Source organism: Triplophysa rosa, linkage group LG25 (genome assembly GCF_024868665.1).
Source record: "Triplophysa rosa linkage group LG25, Trosa_1v2, whole genome shotgun sequence".
In the NCBI taxonomy this organism is placed as follows: Eukaryota; Metazoa; Chordata; class Actinopteri; order Cypriniformes; family Nemacheilidae; genus Triplophysa; species Triplophysa rosa.
In genome coordinates, this window is record NC_079914.1 from 9,184,361 (window position 1) to 9,202,979 (window position 18,619).

General features: G+C 39.0%; 1 protein-coding gene across 4 annotated transcripts in view; it reads left to right on the forward strand.

The window, feature by feature from the left end:
- The first annotated feature begins 2,756 nt into the window (after positions 1 to 2,756).
- The window catches only part of celf5a (cugbp, Elav-like family member 5a), a 173,623-nt gene continuing 157,760 nt past the window's right edge, over positions 2,757 to 18,619 (forward strand). For all 4 annotated transcript variants that reach the window (XM_057325900.1, XM_057325898.1, XM_057325901.1 and 1 more), the window contains exons 1-2: positions 2,757 to 3,177; positions 16,625 to 16,707. In XM_057325900.1, the coding sequence (XP_057181883.1) occupies positions 2,826 to 3,177; positions 16,625 to 16,707 (435 nt within the window). In that variant the 5' untranslated portion in view covers positions 2,757 to 2,825. The remainder of the gene's footprint in view (positions 3,178 to 16,624; positions 16,708 to 18,619) is intronic.

The following is an 18,619-nucleotide window of genomic DNA, read 5'->3' on the forward strand; positions in this document are numbered from 1 at the left end:
CACATCTAACTTAATATAAAAGAATGCCCTTATATCAAACAGGTTATTTACCAAAATAATAGAAATTTAAATATACGCACATTTTAATAAGAAGACACAAATAATAAGGCTGGTTGAAGAAAATTCAAGAATGGTATGGCGTGTTTTAAGCACAGGTGTCTTCAATTTGTTTCACCATCACGCTGGTGGATTGTGGGATTGCTTTCAAACGTGAAGCTACAGCGATCTTGCCTTTTGAGCTGAGTTTCTTTGCTTCAACAGAAACATGGTAAAAATCTCTTGCTTCATATATCGTAAATGTGATGCAGGTATGGCAGACGGTTATTTGTAAAAACCGAACATCTGATACGCCACCTTATAGAAGGGCCTTTTATTTTACATTGACACGTGTCCTGTTTGTACACTAGAGGGTGCACACGTCCATGTTTTGTCTGTGAGAAATGCGTGGTTATTAATTTATTGCGGTTATTGTTAAGTTGGCTAACACCAGTTTAGCAAGCGCTGGTTTATTCAACTGAATGTACATTGCAGAGAAACGTGTAGGCTAAAATTGCAATAGTCTGGAAAAGGAACTACAGATTGTCTATGTGTGTGGCTGCACAGATCATCAATAAACTTGCTTTAGTCCGATCTTTGTGCATGCTAGCAGCGCAGTGTGTTAAGTGCACACTTCAACTGTCTTCCGCGCCCTCTCCTGAGCCCCAGTTACTTACCGCAAACCGGGGAGGCCAAGCCTCACTGCCCCTCCACGCCCACTGAGTGCTTAACAACCAGCAGCTCAAAAACGCTCGCACGTTAAACTGTAGGCTAATGCTATTTCTTCGGTTCGTGCTAGTGCCTGGCCCATTGATTTCTTGTCGCGGCCCCTCAGCCCGACAAAATACTAATGGTGGTGGTCAATAAAGCACATGAACTGTTGGTTCTTACTTTTCCTATTCAATCAAAGTCAAAAGAGCAACTCCATATCAACAGCAGTCCACTGAGGTCCAGTGGATGCAGTAGTATTTTATCATCAGTTTTCATTTACTTTAGTTGGGCCTCATGAATGTAAATATATATAGGTTTGCCTTTTAATTCTGTTTACTGCTTTGGATCTATATGGGTATTTGAATGACCTTAAATTTACGCATCATTAGTCTGACCACAATTAGCGGATCTTTGAATGTGAGTGTAAGGCGCAACATTTGGTTGGATTATTGAAAAGAACCTCAATATGCCAAGTACAGATGTAGATTTAAATGTGAATGAATACAAAATGCAGTTGTTACGGCTGTAATCTGACATATTTCACTGTGATGTGCATTCAGCAATAACAAAAAAAGGGATTTATTCACCTTGGTGTCATTCAAAACCTTTAGCCTATGTGTATTATTTGGTGGAACATAACGGAAGATATTTTGAGAAATGTCAGTTTTGTGTGACAGTCATACAATGCAAGTCAATGGGGGAAGGATTTGGGATGCTGAAACTTTTTATTTAAAATAATAAGCGTTGATGAAGCCTGCACAATAAAATCAAATAGACAAACTATACAGGTAAACAAGCATAAGGAACATACTATTCATTTGATCACAATCATAAAACTGATGCATTCAGAGATAAACTTTGCCGAGATATCGCAAAGTTTTGACTTTCTCAAAGGACCCCTTTGAGTGAGGTATTGATCTGTTTCTGTTATATAAAAGTTCAATGCCACTTCCTGTTCCTGCCAAGAGGATGCAGTGTTGAAATTGCTACATCACTCGCTGTTGTAAAATTGCTTTGTCTCAAAACAAATGGAGTTCCTAGAATCATCAAAACTGTCAGTTTACAAAAGCCTGTTGTGCTTTCACAAATTCAACAGGCACAGCAGGGTAGCAATGTGACAGCTTTTTCAAAGACCATTAAAAACAAGGCAATGTTTTCTTTTAATTAAGCAACTGTTTGGGACCTTGCATGAATGGTCACATGAAATATGCATGAAACATTGTTATGTATTTTGCTGTTATACACACCTAGTAGCCAACGATTCTTAGTATTTATTGTGTCAACAGTTTTTTATGGATCATTTCAGACAAAAATGCCTTTATGGACAGGTCCATGCTACAATATTTTAAAAATGTTCTTGGATAACACCTGTAACCATGCTTACAGTTCAATATGAAAAGTGAATTTCATTTTTTTCCATTGTAAACATAGTTTCTACAAAAATACTACAGATTTCCACAACTAGCACAGTTATAAACTAATTAAGTAATAAAATGAAGTCGATGCCCATCCCTAATAGATGATTAATCTATAAAACATTTTTTAAATAAAATGCCATTAGTAAAAAAATACAAACATAGTATTAAGGCCTTGTTAGTTAGTACTATAAAAGTAAAGCACGTGCGCTCCTGCGTTACCCGGATGCTGCATTTGATCTCAAGTTTAGGAAACTTCTTGTTGCGGAGCAAACGGGGATTTTCTGACTAAAATCTGTTTTTTATATCTCGTATTTTGTATACACGTCAGATTTAGAGGCTTTGTGATGCACGTAAGCTCGCGGTTGATTATTATTGTCGTTGTTGAATAGTAATGCATATTTTCAACGACAAATATAAACGTATTTCGTAAGCCACGCAGACTCTACTACAGTATATCTAATCGCCCTCGTTGGCCACTGGGTGTCACTCAGGAGCAAAAAAGCGCGTTTTCCTGTCCGTCTCCCCCACCCCCTTTACCATCTACTGTCTGTGTGTGTATCACCTAGAAAGTAAGTCTGTGTTTCCAGATGACTGCTCGCTCTCTCTCAGTGTGTGTGTGCGTGTTGTCATTATTATTATCCAGTCTGCTCCCAGCTCAGAATGGCCAGATTCACTCAGACTGAGAGAAGAACGGAGCAGCACCCACAGCCGCCCCATCCCGCATACTCCAGCCTGCTTTTCACTGGACCCGGGGCAGCACCGACCCAACATCCACTCCTCTTTGTCCCGCACCAGTACGCTCAGATCCCATCTCCTAAACCCATGAACGGGTCAGAATCCATCTCCATTCATCCGGAGAACGGCACCATGAAAGACCAAGATGCCATAAAACTCTTTATCGGGCAAATACCGCGAAACCTTGAAGAAAAAGACCTGAAGCCCCTATTCGAACAGTTTGGGAAAATCCACGAATTGACAGTATTGAAGGACCGTTACACCGGCATGCACAAAGGTAAACGCGTGATCCCAATTCAGTGATTCTAGTAAGAGTGCTAGCTGTGATTTTTATGTTGTTGTTGCTATTTTTTTGGGAAGCACTACAACAATTTTAGTGACACAATAATATTAGACTTTATATATATTTGATTGTCAGATTCTGTTTGCTCAAAATGTCTATTAATGACGCATGCGTTATTTGCGAAATATTTATTGTAAAACACACATTACATTTTTGTGATGAAATAGACCCCTGTTTCTTCTAGGCTACTATGGCATTTAACAGGTGCAACGTTTAAATAACTTTGCACAATAGTTTTGAACCTTTGTATTTTCTAGCATTACCTTAATGAATAATTTCCACACATGCATGACATTGGCAGGTTGTTTTTCTTTTTGGCCGTTTCATTGTGGGCGCTTTCAGTCGTGCTCTCTCGAAACTGGGGCAAATTACGGGGCTTGTATTACAATTCTTATTCGTAGTCTTTCTTTTGTCTGTTAAATGTGGAAATATTCCACCTGAACGAACTATCAGACGACACGTACTGGTGATGGATTTAGGATGATATCATATTTGCACTTAAAACACGTTTGGGTTGTGCGTCATTAAGTGAACTACTACGACCCGCGCTCTACGCTGTGACGTGACGTTCTGCTTGACAATTGGCATGGAAGACGTCATAAATCCCACTCAAACAAATAGACAATGACTAAAATTAAACCTCCGTTTTGGTGTAATCTGTCGACGTGGGCGACACCGACGTGTCAGTTGTTCTCCTCGAGCGATATGTTTCGGAACGGAATTTTCACATTTGTCTTCGTTAGTGTCAGTTGCCATTAAGCTTCATATCAGTGGCGTGTTTATAATTATGCTAATAAGGCTGTATTTGCTCAAGCGCTCATCCACGATATTTACCACCCTGAGTAACGTTAGCCCAGTTTTAGAATAACTGTGGGGTTTAAAATTGGGTTTATGAATGTCCAAGTAATGATAATGCATGGTTTGATTTTGAACAGGTGAGTTTTGTGCATTTTACGTTTGGCAATGTTGAACTTACTTTATTAGCCTTAGCACCGTTTAGGCTGACAGAAAATGACTTTATTCTAGTCATATGCTATAAAGAATAGCCTACGTCTTGTCATCTACATTCATTACAGTTAAAGCATTTGTCGGTTTTAGAGGAAATAGCGTTCTTATCAGAAATGACTGTTGTGAGGAGATTGTACACCAGCAGGAGCCCTTTAATGTAGGAATCCTTGAGGATTAATGTGAAATGAAAATAACTAAATTATTTGGAGTCTTAACTTGTGTAACAACAAGTAATGGGGATTACGAAACAGAAACCTGAGGGTACCACAGTTGAGTGTTCAAGTACTAGCATGCCATTGGAAAGTTGGTGTCAGGCTAATTCATAATTATAAATGGCATGCTAAAGTACGTGCTAAGAATATTTTAAAGCATAGGCTGTTATATGTATGGAAATTGCAATTTTTTTAGCATTGAAGGGTTTTAATGTATTCCTGTTACCTCCATAGAATGAATTTGTTTTCATGAGCTACTGAGTAAAGAAAATTGAAGGAAAAATATTTCTTTAGTCATGTTCTGTATAGGCTGTGACATCTTATAATTTTTTCTAGCTGGTTATCTACATTGTAGTTAAGTGGCAGATTTCAACATCATAGGCCCAGATGTGTACCTGAAACTACCTGGGTGCATCCATGACGCAAACAGGTAAACAAATAAATAATGGGTACAAAAATGGAATATGGGTTGAGTTCTAAAGGCAGTGTTTTTGTCTTCAGGATGAATGGTTTGCGTAATCTTATGCATTATTCTATGAGGGGATGTGACTATAAGGACAAGTCAGCATATATCGTGCAATCTTGTGAGTAGGCTCAGAATGGACTGCATTGGTAATGTAGACTTCAGTGTTGTTCAAATGTTTGGCCTAAATGCAGCCGAGGATGCTAATGTAATTTTTGCGATACAAAAATAGAGTACTATTACCCACAGAAAGGAGGACCAAAAAGATCATTTAAGGACCAGAAGACACAAGAAGAGGAAAATCAATGTTTGTCACAACGCCAGTACTCGCTTTTGTAAATCCTTCCATTTGCATATATGCAATTGAAAAAACTAAATCCACAGAAGGAAATCCATTTTGAGTGGTTTAGCAGAGCAAGCAGTGCAAACTAGACATTTGCGTGTCCTGTTTTTCCACACATTTGTGTTTTAAGAGGTTGTTCATTCTAAAAGGATCATAAGGATGGAACATGGGATTGGGGAGGGAGGGCGATATGGGCAGTGGGTGGGGGCATTTTTTTGAGCTACAGTAAATCAACCCACTAATCCACACAGGAAAACACTGCATTAGTTCGCTAAGCGTGGTAATAAAGCATGGCCGTAATGACTGGGGATTAGCAACTGTAGTTATTGTCTGAGGTTTTGGTCGCTCGGATCGGTTAGTTTGTCCTTCAGCGCTTGCGTCTTTGCAATTAAAGCATGTTGTACTTGTCCCACCTTGCAGTGTTCAATATGAAAAATACTGTTATGAGAGCTGCTCCGTGCCTAACAATTCTCTCGATTTGTATTACTAGGTGAACATTGTACCTTCAGGCTTTTCACCTGTATTCACTTGAGCTTGGCATTTTAACAACGTTTTTGTATGTATATCACTATATTTATATATAACGCTGTGTTATGGAGCTGTGTTATAGAAACATGCACGTTTTACGCCTGCAAAGGTTTATGCCGCTTTTATAAGCTTACATGAGCGACTAGATGAATAGACTATTGTTGCTTTGCTTAGAAAGCCTCTTACCCCCATTTTGCACGCTGCAGGTGATGTCCAAGGATAAGCTTGCGTCTTCACCATAATTTACAACATGAAGGGCCTAGAACGTTCAAACACTGCAGTACACACAGACAAAGACACACAGTTTCTTTAGACGCTTGATGCGGAATGAAGTATCTGACTAATGCAGACGCTTTGCCATCTGCTATTATGAAGTGTCAATAAGTAATAGCTGTCAAGGGGACCATTGTGCTAATGCATTTATGAGTGAAGAAGAAATAAGATGAAAATCTTAAAAAGATGAAGTATGAGATATAAAAGTATGAAATATTGAAGGGTTTTAATTTCTAGCTTTCCTCGTGTGGATAGATTAACAGTGCAAAAACTAATAGCCCGGCTGTGAGTTTCTACAAGTGTTGAGGCTGACGTAGATACAGATTTAGATGTTCCTGCAAGAGAAGACCGTAGTTGTTTGACACTGGGGAAAAAAAATCTATTTTAAGATACATGTTAAAATAATACAGAATTGACCCATGCAGATATATAGTGACCTTACTAGATTTATTAAATGGATGTTTTTGGCTCAGGAAGTTAAATATGTCGAGTGGCTTTATAGCTCAAAGGGACAGTCCAGTCACCCCAAAATAAAAATTCTGTCATCATTTACTCACCTTCAGGTTGTTCCAAATCTGTATAAAATTCTTTGTTCTGATAAGCACAGAGAAAGATATTTGGAAGAATTCTTATAACTAAACAGACCTTGGACCCCATTGACTACCATAGAAGGGAAAATGACTTTACACAAAAGATGATTATTTTGAAGAATGTAGGCCAGAAAACAGTTCTGGGGCACTTGTGACTACCATTGTAATTTTTCCTACTACGGTAGTCAATGGGGTCCAAGGACTATTTAATATCGTCCAAATATCTTTCTCTGTGTTCAAACATACAAAGATATAGCCTACAGGTTTGGAACAACTAGAGAGTGAGTAATTCATGACAGAATTTCTGTTTTTGGGTGAAACCTTTAAAAAGTCTGGCAGTCCGAACACCCAAATATCTGTAAATACTGTAATACACAACAAGGCTGCTTCATAAAAAATGCAAAGCTTCAGCCTCTCTCCAGGCAGAAACTGTTGATGTGAATGTCAAAATGAGATCCTCCCTCTTCCACCGGTGAGCTTTGCTTTTAGCTACCTCTCTTTTCATACGAACCCGCCATTTTGCTCCCCTTTACCTGCCTTTAGATGGACTTGCCTCTATACGGAGAAGGTTATTTTTCTTTTTAGATGGAATGTGTGAGTGTGTGTTTTTTAAGGCTATTACCATTCATCAGCAGATGGCACTTACAGTAGAGTATTTTAGACATCCCTCTGGAAAGAGGTTCAGTGACCCTCTGTAACCTCTTCTTTTATGTGGACCGGGCATAAAACACGAACAGAAAATTATTGATGCGCTATTCTGAGATGCTGTGAATCTCTCCCTAGTGACCGTCTTTATGGAGGACAATAAGCCGATCTTCAAAAGTGTCGTAATGTTATTTGGTATAGAAAGCCCATTAAATTTCCTGTTTGTGTTTTAGAAATATTGTGTCACTGTTGTGGTATCAAAACGGCAACGTTGGTTCGACCAATGGTGAATTGGGACGGTAATGCCAGTCTGGTCAGCCAATAATGATAAAGGGCAGAGAAGTAAATTATTTTTGCAATTGTGTTTCGTATTTTGTAACCTTACAGGATGAGTTCAGGAATGTTGTTTTAAAAGAATGCAATAACGAACAAACTGTAAAGGCAAAGCACAGGACAATAATACATATGATGCAAAAGAATGTCTAGAAATAGGCACTTATGTTTTTTTAAGACGTTCGTTGGCGAACGTATAATAAATGAATGCCCGGCATGTTGACTAATGAACAGCTAAAGAAGTTTTCCGTCGCGCTTGATGAGAACGGCTCAGAAATATGTAAATGCCTCTTCGGAATTTGCACGGAAAAGCCTTTTTCCTGGCTTCCTTTGATTTCGAGAAGGAGGGAATGGCCATTATGTCAGTCAGAGAGCTGTGACAAATGCCAAGCGCACACACGGAGCCGGAGTGGGCAGGCGAAAAATGACGGCGAGGCAGAGGGCTAAGCACAATATATGAACACGCTGAGAGAGATTGAGTGATTGTCAGAACCTCTGAAAACAAATGATGCCTTTAATCTGGAGGCATCGCGAAGTGACGAGCCCTTCTGACAGGATGGGAGAGGCAGATCCACCCCGGCAGAGGAGGAGAGGGTGGAAAAATAGGATTTGATATGAAGAGGGAGGTATGGAGGGGCAGATGTGAGCATCGCCGATGTTGAGAGTAGATGGGATGGGATCGCGTATAAACAATGCGATTTCATTGGTATTCGTAGGTACTTGCAGTGATGGGGCGTGCTGATACAATCGAATGTCAATATATCATGATTCTTTTGTGTCACAGTGTTGCATCAGTGCTTTAGATCCTTGTAGTTTGCATGTTTTAGTTAATGATGTAACGTCTGATACAGTATATCAACTCCACTAGTCAATATTTGAATAGTAAAGGGATCTTCATGGTCGCCAGCTTTAAAATCTGATAAACGTTAGACGAACATTATTCAATGAGCAATAATTTTGTTTATTTTTGGATGGGGATCCCTTAATGGTCCAGTGTATGAAATTTAGTGGCATCTAGCGTTGAGGTTGCCAGTTGCAACCAACGGCTCACTCCACCCCTCCCTTTTAAAGCACTACGGTGGCTGACACAGGACAAATATGTCGTCATGTTTTCGTTTTTTTGCCGAAGGAGATACGTATTTACGAAACGCGCTCTGTAGAGCAGCATGTCCGTTTAGGGCTACTGTAAAAACAACATGGTGAATTCCATGCAAAGGGACCCGCGGTGTATGTAGAAAGAAATAGCTCATTCTAAGGTAATAAAAACATAACGCTTCATTATGTAAGGTCTTTATACACTTCTTAAGACATGGTTATGTATATTATATTGCATTTCTGTGTCAGTAGATCCTCCAAAAAATACACACTGGACCTTTAACAAAATACATTTCCATTTTTATTCATTTAAGTTATTTTTTGTACGTACAATACGTTATCTACGTCTCTCCAAACATTAAAAATGTGCACAATTTATATATAAATACCCACGATTACTGGTTCGATTATATTGGCAGGATCTACTGCAAACTAGAACTACTATTGATGCTCTATTATTGCATACTTGGTATATCCAATAGAAATCATACTGTGACATGCATTCTGTGATGTCACTTGCATCCTTTAGGCAAGGGAATTATTTATTTCATTATTCATGTTCTACATCAGAGCGTATTAGAAACATAATACCCTTTTCACGGAGTAAGGTTGCTGTTTTTATTTTAGCATCGTGAAGTAATGCTTTGACATGAGCGTAGCTGAAAGGTGATCTGTGAGAGGACGTTAGTAGTGAGTTTGTGGGACCCGTCAGGGATGTGCAGAGAGGCCTGCTGCTCAGCACAGCTATTAATAGAAATTTGTGGTATTTCCGAAAATAGGTTAAGCTGCCAGTGCTGGCATCACAACTCGCCTGCCAGCCACCCTCTAAAGACGGGGAGAGAGAGAGACAGATGTAGCCTACCGAGAAAGCTTCTCCTTTGAGGGAGTCTTTGTTTCAGAGTACCCGTCCTGGACTGCGTAAATGTCTGGTGTTGTCTGTGCGAGGACTTCCCAGCATGCTGCAAGACAGCTTAAACAATGTCACGTCTCAATACTTGAAATTCAAAACAGAGGAATTGAACTAGGGTTATCTGAGTTGTATGACGTCAAACAAGTTGTTGCCTATGTATTAGGGAATCACTTTGTTTTCTGTGGTGTTTATACAGATACAGTGGTGGTGGCGGTAATGACATTTTTTTTTTTTTTACAAATTTCTCTGTTAGTTTCATTGTCAGAAGCTACTTTAAAATGTATTTCATTCATTCATCGCAAGCCTTTGTAATATGCATTTTGCATTATATACATTTGCAATACTAAGGCAATTTCAATATATTTTGTAGCCCTGTCTATATTTTCTATACTACATTTTCAGCATGGGGACCGTCATGATGCATCCATCCATTCTTATGAACTGTATTTTCGTGGCTCGTGTGAGGAATCACGTCCATATAACTCGGCTCCGGTACATGGCGGCTGGGCACATTTAGAGGTGGCTGCCTTAATTAAGGTTTACAGGTTACGCTAGCGCACCGCTTATATTACAAGACTCATTAGAAAGTAATTAGGCGAGGGCAGGGACAATGCTGTTGTCTGGACAGTAACTGAGAGAGCAATTTAGAGAAATTCAAACCCCCTTTTCTATTGTAAGGCAGTCAACACAACACGTCCTGTTTACACCGACAGTGATTTTTATCACTGGAGGTCATCAAGTCACTTTGCTGTTGGTGTCACAATATACCGGTATTGACAATAATTGTGATGTTAAAGGGAGTTCACTCAAAAATGACAAATTATTTATTCACCGTCATGTCGTTTAAAACCTGTATATGACTCTTTCATGTGTGGAACCCAAAAGAAGATATTTTGAGAAATGTCTCGGTGGTTTTGCGTCCATACAGTGGAAGTCAGTGGGGGTCAATGTTTGGTCACCAACATTCTTCAAAATAGCTTCCCTTGCGTTCTGCAGAAAAAAATTAAGTCATACAGGTGTTGAATAAGGGTGAGTAAATGATGAAAGTATTTTCGTTTGAAAATATTGGAAATATTTTCGGAAATATTGAACTAGTACTGTGGTTTAGTGATACTACACATATAATAACATTGTAGATAATTTAGTGCTAGTATCTGCTTGAGACTTGAACATAGTACTGTAGGTGTTGCTTTTGCACCCATTTAACCCATAAAACACAAAATAATCTAAAGATTAAATTCATCAGAAGGTGAATTTGATTAATAGCATTTTTTTATTTTTTATTATTTGGCCGCACTAATAGTAGAATGTAAATCTGATATTGTTGCCTAGTTGCTAGCAGGCGTTCCTCCTGCTGGATGTCATTAGACGTAGCTATAAATCTGATCACAAGTGAGATGTATTATCAGTAAAAAATAGATATCGTTCTTATCCGACAATGAATCTTGCTACCAAAATGTACACTCTAAAGCGTTTTTATATACAAATTGCAGTCATGCATTATTCATCATATGATGAGCAACATGAATAATTATCAGCGCATGAATCAAACTCTCACAATACCAACAATTTCAATTTGATTGTTTTCCACGCATCATTTTTATTGTTACCCGCATGTGGGAGAGACGAATCATACAGCACAGGGAAATCACTCACGGTTACATTAAATTCTCTTCCATCTTGCTGACACTCGACTATTATACATCATCTCACAGTAGATGGTTCCAGTGAGCTCCACTGTCCCTGGTCCTGTTGGTTGTCACTGCAACGTATAACTTGTGGTTATCGTCCATTTTCTCTGCTTTGTCAAGTCGTTACATTACAGTGCAAACAGCTTGTTCCTCATGTTACGAAAAAATCAATTGTTATCATTCTGTCATGTAAAATTGGGACTAGCAAGCCCAAAATGCTTGGGTGGTTGTGGTAACATTAGCGTTTGTGTTTCAGGTAACAGCACAACCGAATTCCAGTGCTTTGTTCTCCGAGCTAAACTTGAATGTGCGGGGGAAAGAGCGAAAGGTGTGAATGACGCGAGAGCTCGCGAAGTTGCAAAGTGCTCAGGCGAGAACGAGAAGAATTAGAGCACAGGAGCAGATTTAGCACCGGGCCTTCGCACTTAACAGGCACCTCACAGTTCAGGGCTCGCACACAATTATGAGGGGGCGCTGGGGGGGCAGGAGCAATGGTGCGAAGACTTAGCTCCGCTATTAAAAAAACGGCAAATGGGGGCTGTCAGGAGTGGAGGGGGCCGGCACCTTCAATTCAGTTTGCTTAATTACAGTACTGCACTGCTTCTCTACCTCTCCGTGAGGCTCTACGCCGTTCCATAGACCTGCAAGCCTCATGGGCCTCTGTCGATAGGATTGCTTGTTAGCACAGGGGTTAGATGTCATTTCTTTACTGGAAGAGAGAAGAATGCTTTTGCCAGTCTCAGCTACATTTGGACTTTTTGTGACTTGAGGAGAAAGGATTTTAAATGCATACTGTGGAGTCCAGAGGTTTGAGCACTTGGGGGCTTCTAATTCGTCTGAACCCCTTTTGGCTTCAATGACGGCGTGCGCTCGAGCTGGCATGGACCCCGCAAGGTTGCGCACGATCTGATGATCTGTTTTCACAGCATGATTTGAGAATGTTCCAAAGAGTATCTAGGGTGTTTTAAGTGGAAGCAGGGAAATCTGACCTTTTGTGCGAAGGATTTAAAGAGATGGTTAAGACCAACAATTCATCATTTTCTCACCCTCATGTCATTTCAAACCTGAATGACTTTCTTTCTTCTGCAGAACACAAACGAAGATATTTTGAAGAATGTTGGACCAAACAATATTGAACCGCATTGACTTCCGTTGTATGGACACAAAACCACATTTCTCAAAATATCTTCTTTTCACAGAAGAAAGAGTTATACAGGTTTTGAATGCTATGAAAAAAATAAAATAAAATGGATGAACGATCCCTTTAATATGGTCAATGTCACAGATTGGCTTACATAGGGAACTAAATATAGTGCCGAATGTGAAACATTTCTTCACAATCCTAAACATTTAAATGGGAACATCCCATGTGTCTCAGACTTTTGTTGAAAAACAAGTTGAATATTTTATCAGCAACCAATGGAAAAAAGGCTGAAATTAGCTGCAATTTCAAACTACAGTCCATAGCTTTCTAGCTGTGCATCTAGCTTTGTTAATTATTAAATCACATTTGATCAAACATTAGAGATTGTTATCAAACAATGCGGTAGATCATTTTCATAGACTGTCCCCTGGGTGATGTGTCAGCAGTTTCCCTGCGTGATCTTTTTATGTTGAGTTTCAAACAATTTCATCATGCAGCCCAAGATTTCGTGCCTGGTATGCAACAGCAGGCCAGTAATACGTGTTTGGATTCCAATTATGAAGTTTCTGGTGGCCATGAAGTGCACTCGCATATTACACCAAGCGCAGAAGAACGTAGACACATTAAAATTGAATTTGTGATTTACTTCTTTTCTCTTGATCCATTTTCCTGTCCCTTTCACTTCTCACGCACACACACATGCACGATTTTTTTGCTAATGTTATTGGGTCAGCTAATTTACTCTGGATATTCTTTGCAAACCTTTGCGAATGCATTTTGAATGCATCCAATCTGGCGTCTGAGTAAACAGAAGATCAGATGTTCGGCACAAATTGATGGGTGGAAAAGAGCAGGTGGCGGGCGGATGTGAGACGTAACAAAACTTTGAAGTATTTAAAAGCAATATAGTTGTTTATAAGCGAGTTAACAGTAAAGAAAAGAACACAGTAGATTTGTTTGTTTGTTTAGCAATGCAAGTTATGTGATTTGTGAGGACAACAGCGTTTTAACTAAATGTGGTTTTGTTAAGTTGTTAACTCTCAACTCAACTCAACTTTATTTATATAGCGCTTTTTACAATTTTCATTGTTACAAAGCAGCTGTACATAAGACATATTGACTATAAGCAAAACAATTAAAGTTGTACCTGTAAAAACAAGAAAAAGTTGAAAACACAGAAGACAGACATACCCACATACAAAACACTCCACACACACAATATGCACACGTACTAACACACATAGACACACACACACGGACGAGCACGCACACACACACGTACACAGACAAGTACGCACACACACACAGACATGCACGCACGCACACACACACGCTCAGTGAGAGCACACATTTAAGATAAAGGAGAGCGAAGCACAGGTCAAATATAACAGACTATAAATTCCTATATGCAATATTAATTAAGTAAAACTTTAAAATTCTAAAGCAGCCCCCCCGGCCAGGCAAAAAACAGTATGCAAATGGTGGCGAGGAACCCAAAACTCTAATCGAGAAAAAAACCTCAGGAGAACCCAGGCCCAACCAGGGGATTCCAGTTCCCCTCTGGCAAAAGCTGCTGCCTCTGCACAAGCTCCAGAGAGCTTGCACAACAAAGCTAAATAAAATAAATAAACTTACTAATAAGGTAAATTATAGTTTAAGATTATCATTCATAATCTAATAGCATTTGAAATTTTGTGGTGAAGACGTGTCAGGTGACCGCGTCCTTCTTTATCCAGCTCTATCATCTCAGCTCTTGTCAGGTCGCCGCTTCCCATTCTCCGCTCTACCATCAGGTCAGGCCATGAAGACGTGTCAGGTGACCACGTCCTTCTTTATCCAGCTGTTAGCATTTAGCGATTCATATTTGATAAGTATAGTGCATTTAAAGGTCCAGTTTATAAAATGTAGCAGCATCTAGCGGTGAGGTTGCGAATTACAACCGACGGCTCAGTCCTTTCAAAGCACTATGGTGGCTGACACAGCACTAAGATGACGTCACATTTTCACTAAGAGATAACATATTTATGAAACGCGTTCTGTAGAGCAGTTTGTCCGTTTAGGGCTACTGTAGAAACAACATGGTGAATTCCATGTAAGGGGACCCGCAGTGTGTGTAGATAGAAATAGCTCATTCTAAGGTAATAAAAAGATAACGCTTCATTATGTAAGGTCTTTATACACCTCTGAACACGTAGTTACTGTATGTATATTATATTGCATTTCTATCAATAGATCCTCCTTAGTCTTACACGCTGGTCCTTTAATATGTATGTGTTATGATGTTTTCGACTGCTTGACTCGCAAAAGCAAATTAGTTTGACAAAATATACGGTAGACATAAAAGGATTTGGTGAATATTTGTTGTGTTGTCATAGTCTTGTGTTGTGTTCCAGCTCTGTGGTCTTTATTTCATAGCTATGTGGGACTATAATGCGTGTCAGTTATTTGCTCTTTAACAAAGAAAAAATGACACACTTCAGCTTTAAGGAATAAATATACAGTTATGAATATGAGGACTTTACATTTGGGTGCAATAGAACAGGGCGAGAAGAGCAAGAGGGGAGAACGAGCGACTGCTTGGTTGTTGATTTTACATACAGTATATACAGTACAAGTGCTATCCCCAATATACTGCTTTATTGTTGCCAGTGATCCGAACCAAAGCAAAGTTTGTTTTTACAGTAAACACTTTTTGTGCTGATAATGTCAGAAAAAAATCTGTTTTTGTGCTCTGCTTTCCTACTTTTTCGCATTACCTGTGATAGAAGCTTTTATAGCCTGGTGTATAAATGTGTGCGCGTCTTTTTATATATTCATTTTCTTTCAGAGACCCCAGAGGCTTGAAGTTTCTTGTTGTTTTCCACTACTGGCTTTCTCTCTGTCAGGGTGTCATGGTAGTCAAGGTTTATTCCACCTTCAAATAGGAACGTCCGGCGAATCTGTGGACTCGCTCGGACCGTGCACACACACAGACATGCACACAAACGGGAAACACACACAAGCACATCCAGTGTAAAGTGGACCGGACAGTCTCCCCCATTTAGAAAATAGACTGTCTGTATTTACCTCATCCACAGGGACTCCTCAAGGCACCTCTGCTCCCTGTCTTTGTAAGGGACGCGGAGTGTTTTGTGCTGGCTCGTTTTTTAGAGCCGGAAGAGCGGTGATGGTTGTTGGGAACAATGTTGTGGGTGGATGTGAAACCTGAATTCAATGAAGACCACCATTACAGTGTAGTACAAAGTCACTTTCTACAACCTTCACCCTCGCTGTCCCACAACCGTCACATGGATGGTGAAATCCATTGCAATCTTCAGAAAATGACTGGAGAAACACCTCCTCTGGGAGCACTTGAAGTAATGTTTTTTTTCTGTAGAAAATCAGTGTAACACAAAATTCACAATGAAAGTGAATGGGAACCATTGGGAACCATACGCACGGAAATCCATAAAAATGAGTGATGTCAAATCGATTAATCGTGATTAAAAAAATCACACAAAATAAAGGTTTGTGTTTATGTGTGTTAGTGTGTATATCTCTATGTATATAAATGCACACACAAATGTGAGTGTATATATAACAAATATTTACATAAATATAAAGTATATAAGTTTATATTTAAATATAATTTAAATGATAAAATTATATTACTTTTAAAAAATATACATCTAAGCTTGTGTATTTAAATGAAAATATACACACCACGCACACATATACAGTATAACATAAACACAAACATTTATTTTGACCTCGATTAATCACGAATAATCGATTTGACCGCACTAAAAAAGTATTTTTTTATTTTTGGTTGAACTGTCTTTCAAAATGACAAAAATAACAAAAACATAAATGTTCTATTTTAGACCTTGTGTATATTGTATTGATATCGCTGATCAGCTTGTATTGTGTTCTCCCTCAAATGAACTGTTCTTCTATTCTCATTCGTAAGTTGTTCTTCTATTATTCTCATCCGTAAGTTGTTTTGTATAAAGGCATCTAAATGTCCTGGTCGTCTCGCCACAGTAAGTTGTTACAGAAAGTTGTTCGGTCGCTTCAAATGACATTGGCCACCCACAGACTCGTGCTGAATTGAACACCACTGTCTATCCAAGTCATTAAAACTCTCCTTTCCTCTTTGTCACGCAGGCTGCGCGTTCCTCACCTACTGCGCCCGCGAGTCGGCCATCAAAGCCCAGAACGCCCTCCACGAACAGAAGACGCTGCCAGGGGTAAGTCCGCTGCTAGCCTTTCGCCTCGACTCTTGAGGAGGCCGCCGCACCAGTCAAGCTAAAGCTGTATGTTTTAGACGGGGAGCTAAAGCTTTTGGAGCAGAAATCAGTCGATAACCCAGCCTTTTAAGATCAGGCTTTGAGCTGTTCCATGGTACTTCTCCCTGGGGGCGTTTGGGAGCATTGATCCGATGCTTTCAGCGCACGGCTCGGGGATGCAGCGATAGCAAATGTCAATTCATTTGTTCTCTCAATTTTTTCTAAACTGCTCCATTTACGCAAAAAGCTGGTGAGTCATTGTTGTCCAGTTGCACAAAAGCGTTGCGGACGCACAAAAATAAACATAGCGGGGTGCAGGGGAGAGTGTTTCCATTGAGGGTTGTGGAATCGAGAGTGGCAGTCGATAGCAGCTCCGTTGGAAGTAGCGAGGAAGGACGTCTGGACGTGGTATGACAGTGGAAAATATACGGTTATAGATATGTTACCATGAATGTAGATATGTTGCCAGACTCATTTGAAAGAGTTGAATGAACAGAGAGCAGCACTTCACATTAAAGTACAAATGTGGCACTGGCAACATTTTTCCATAATGTTTTATACTTCTACTTTTAAAATATCTTTAGATTGTTGTTAGTAGATAGAATATAATTTTGCCAACAATTTAGTGTCGTGGAGTAACTCATTAAAAGTTACTCACTTTCTTAGCAGTGTGATGGTAGATCGGTTGCTTTAATGTAGTTTTTCCAGTAATAAGCTAAGTTTTCTTTTAATTAAGGCACATCGTATCGTGTACACCGCTTTACAGCTGAGAAAACTGTACGGTAGTAATTGAATACATTCTTTTAAACAGGTTTCCTTTGTCTACAGTAGCGCTCATTTTATCGAATTGGCTCATTTGGATGGTTCAGATTATATACACCATTTTGCAACAAACAACACTGGTCCAGAAGCACTTTCTGTTTCAGTTTGTTAAAACTACACCTTAGAACAAAATACAAATAACAAAACGGTATCGAAATGTGAATCGAAACTTAATCAGAATAGGAAGAAGTCTTTTTGGACCAGTATTGTTCACGTCTTGCAAAATGGTCTATATATATTTATACTGTATACTACTTTTTATTTAAACCACGATCAGTGTCTAGCTACTTTAAGTTTCTGGGTGAATGACGTATGAGGATTTTTGATTTATTTAAAAATTGGCCTTAAAAATATCAATTGCAATTATTCAAACATTGAGAATGCGGTGTATGCGCAAATGCAGAATAAAGTTTTAAATTAAGTGAATATTATGTTTTTTCATCTAGATCAGTGGTTCTCAAACTTTTTCGTTGTAAGGCCTCGTTTGTGCAGAGTGCATTGCTTTGCAGTCCCCCGTATAAAGACTTAATCTTAATCTTAAACTAAGAATTTTAATTAAACCAAAAACATATGCTTTTATACAATGCTGGAACATCAGTTCTTTTGGTTGGTGGTCTTATTTTTCAGATATTTGATTGCATAAAATTTATGATAAATTTCTATATTTCATTTACATTTATGCATTTGGCAGACTTACATTGCATTGTATTATACTGTACATTTGTTTCTGAAATGCCACAAAATCTGATCCCCTGGATCCATCTTGGGGCCCCCAGTTTGAGAACCACTGATCTAGATGAATTGGCCATGTCGTGGTGCGACTCTTTATCTTAAAATTAATTCATTTCCTTAACATGCTTAACACATTTTTAAAATGTTCTCAGTATTTAAAGTGTTTAGAAACAATATATTTGCATTTGTTTAGGTAAGCAACGATCTTGCAGTATAGTTTTGTTCTGTCATTTTAGAGTTGTCTTCTTAAATGTAGTTAACAAACTTATATTTAACAAACATTGCAGACAACTGACACAGTACAAATGATTTAAAAATA